The sequence below is a fragment of the Gadus chalcogrammus genome, chromosome 8 (genome assembly GCF_026213295.1).
Source record: "Gadus chalcogrammus isolate NIFS_2021 chromosome 8, NIFS_Gcha_1.0, whole genome shotgun sequence".
Taxonomy (NCBI): Eukaryota; Metazoa; Chordata; class Actinopteri; order Gadiformes; family Gadidae; genus Gadus; species Gadus chalcogrammus.
Genome location: NC_079419.1, coordinates 7,339,900 through 7,342,263, shown reverse-complemented (window position 1 = coordinate 7,342,263; position 2,364 = coordinate 7,339,900). Strand labels below are relative to the sequence as shown.

General features: G+C 53.9%; 1 protein-coding gene across 1 annotated transcript; it reads right to left on the bottom strand.

Moving 5' to 3' along the window:
- Positions 1 to 705: 705 nt before the first annotated feature.
- On the bottom strand, positions 706 to 1,764 carry LOC130387461 (neurogenic differentiation factor 6-B-like). The gene has a single exon (XM_056596554.1). It carries the CDS (start codon positions 1,762 to 1,764, stop codon positions 706 to 708), a length of 1,059 nt encoding a protein of 352 aa, XP_056452529.1.
- Positions 1,765 to 2,364: the final 600 nt, after the last annotated feature.

Below are 2,364 nucleotides of genomic sequence, written 5' to 3'. Positions count from 1 at the left end.
TAAGAAGAGATTGTGTTGGGCTCCTTTGCATAGCTCCGTTTATTGCGAACAGATTAAAAGCTTTGACGCCTGAAGAAGAAAAATGAGCAATTCCATGAAGTTTCGTTGCCTTCATCAGAAGGATCGTTCAGCTTCTCGGCCAGAAAACAACGGATAGTCTTGTTTCATTTTGATGCCTCGTATAAGAATTGTGATATTTTCCGAATAGTTAGGCCTATATTGTGCACTGGATCTATTTACCACCAAACTCTAATATATGCTCCACAGCTTGTCTGTGTGTGTGTGTGTGTGTGTGTGTGTGTGTGTGTGTGTGTGTGTGTGTGTGTGTGTGTGTGTGTGTGTGTGTGTGTGTGTGTGTGTGTGTGTGTGTGTGTGTGTGTGTGTGTGTGTGTGTGTGTGTGTGCGCGTGTGTGTGTGTGTGTGTGGAATTAATTTTCATTTTCATCTCTCAAGCAGTTTCTCAGAGTTTCTCTCAAAGCGTAACAGTGTCCAAAAAGGCATACAAGTAAAAGTGACGTAGACCAGCCTACCAGACAACCCAACCAGAAGTTGCACCACAAAATCAAACTCAAACGCAATAAAACCTGTTTTATCTCTTCTTCTCATTCATGTGTTTCGTGTGTCAACAGTCCCTCACTTCTTAACTCCTCTCTAAAAACCTGGCATACATCCCCGTTGTTGAAAACCTGTGCTCCCAACTCTCCATCAATTGTGGAAAGCGCCGTGCATCTCGGCCTGCGGCTGGTAGGGCTGGCCGCGGAGGTGCAGGTCGTAGGGGAACCGGGCCTCGGGCCCCCCCCCTCGATACATGGAGTTCTGCCCGAGCGCAGCGCGGCCTGGCGCACCGCAGTAGCGCATCCCGTAAGGACTGCTCTTGCTGTATTCGGACGCGTCGTCGTGGTGTTTCAGCGAGAAGATCCCGTTGAAGTTCATCGGCGGGCTGAGCGGCCCGTCCAGGTGGGGACTCCCGCCCTCCGGGGACGCGTTCTCGTAGTAGCCGGCGTCGTACGCGGCACCACCGTAGTTGTAGTGGCGGAAGGGCTTGGCGCTGTCCGCGGTACCGCCGCCGCTGCTGCTGTGGCCTGGCGGGGCGCTCGCCTCGGAGCCGGGGTAGGGGTACATGGAGTCGTAAGGGGGGGGCCTTGCGGAGAACATGACGTCCCCGTTGTGGTCGGTGAGGAAGTTTCTGGCGTTCAGCTGTAAACACCCTGCGACTAAGTTGGTGGTGGGCTGGGACAAGCCCTTGCACAGGGTCTGCACGAAGGCGAGCAGGTCCGGCCTCTTTCCCGCGCTCAGAGTCTCGGACAGAGCCCAGATGTAGTTCTTAGCCAGCCTGAGCGTCTCGATCTTGGAGAGTTTCTGGGTTTTGGAGTAGCACGGCACCACTTTACGCAGGCTCTCCAGCGCCGCGTTCAGGCCGTGCATGCGGCTCCGCTCCCGCGCGTTCGCCTCCTGCCGTCGAACTTTGACCCGCTCGTGGCGCCCCTTGGACGGCTTCTTCCTCCGGGCCCCCCGCGTCTTGGCTATCCCGTTGGCGTCGGGCTCGTCCTCCTCCCTTTCGTCCTCGTCCTCCTCTCCGAGAGAGAGGTCCTCGTCCTCCAGCAGATCATCCTCACGCATGTCCGAGTTGGACATATCCTCGTGCATGCTGTCCCGCCGGCCGATATCCCGCGCCAGGTCCTCAGGTAATGTCTCGCGGGGGTAATTCGCACCGAACCGTGGCTCACACATCATAGCTGGTTCATCAATGGGCAATGTCAACATTTTCCTAGAAAGGAACAGCAGACACACAAACACGAACACACACAATGAGCCAGGGTGGTCCAAACAGCATATTGTTATGTCATTTAATTAGATGGTGAGTATCACACACACCCACACACACACACACCCACACGGACAGGCGTTTTACTGTTATTGCTCCCCTTTTAAAAAGCAGTTGGCCTACTCAAATCATGATAACGAAATAAAATGATCGACGAAAAGTTGATCTGAAAAAACAGTCGTCACTTTCCCCAAACAACGCGATAGGAGTATGAGTCCTACCTCTGGCTGTGTCAGCGGGCAGCAGACATGGCACCAAATATCTCCTTCAGAATACCGTCCTGCACTCTCTCCTCCTGCACAACACACAATGAGACCACGCGATGCTGTCTCCGTTTGTGTGTCTGTGTGTGTGTGTGTGTGAGTGTGTGAAGCCTTCTGTATCTCTTCCCTCTTTCTCTTCCTCTCTTCTCCTTTCCCTCTCTCTTTGAGAAATGACACTCATGCCAACTGCCAGAGTGGGTATACCCACGCCATCTGCCGCTGACGTCCCGTGGCAGCGTAGATCACGTGCTTGTTGTCCCGTGGGACCTCCATTCC

Excerpts from the sequence above, each read along its gene's own strand:
- LOC130387461 (XM_056596554.1), bottom strand. The coding sequence starts at position 1,764 with ATGTTGACATTGCCCATTGATGAACCAGCTATGATGTGTGAGCCACGG.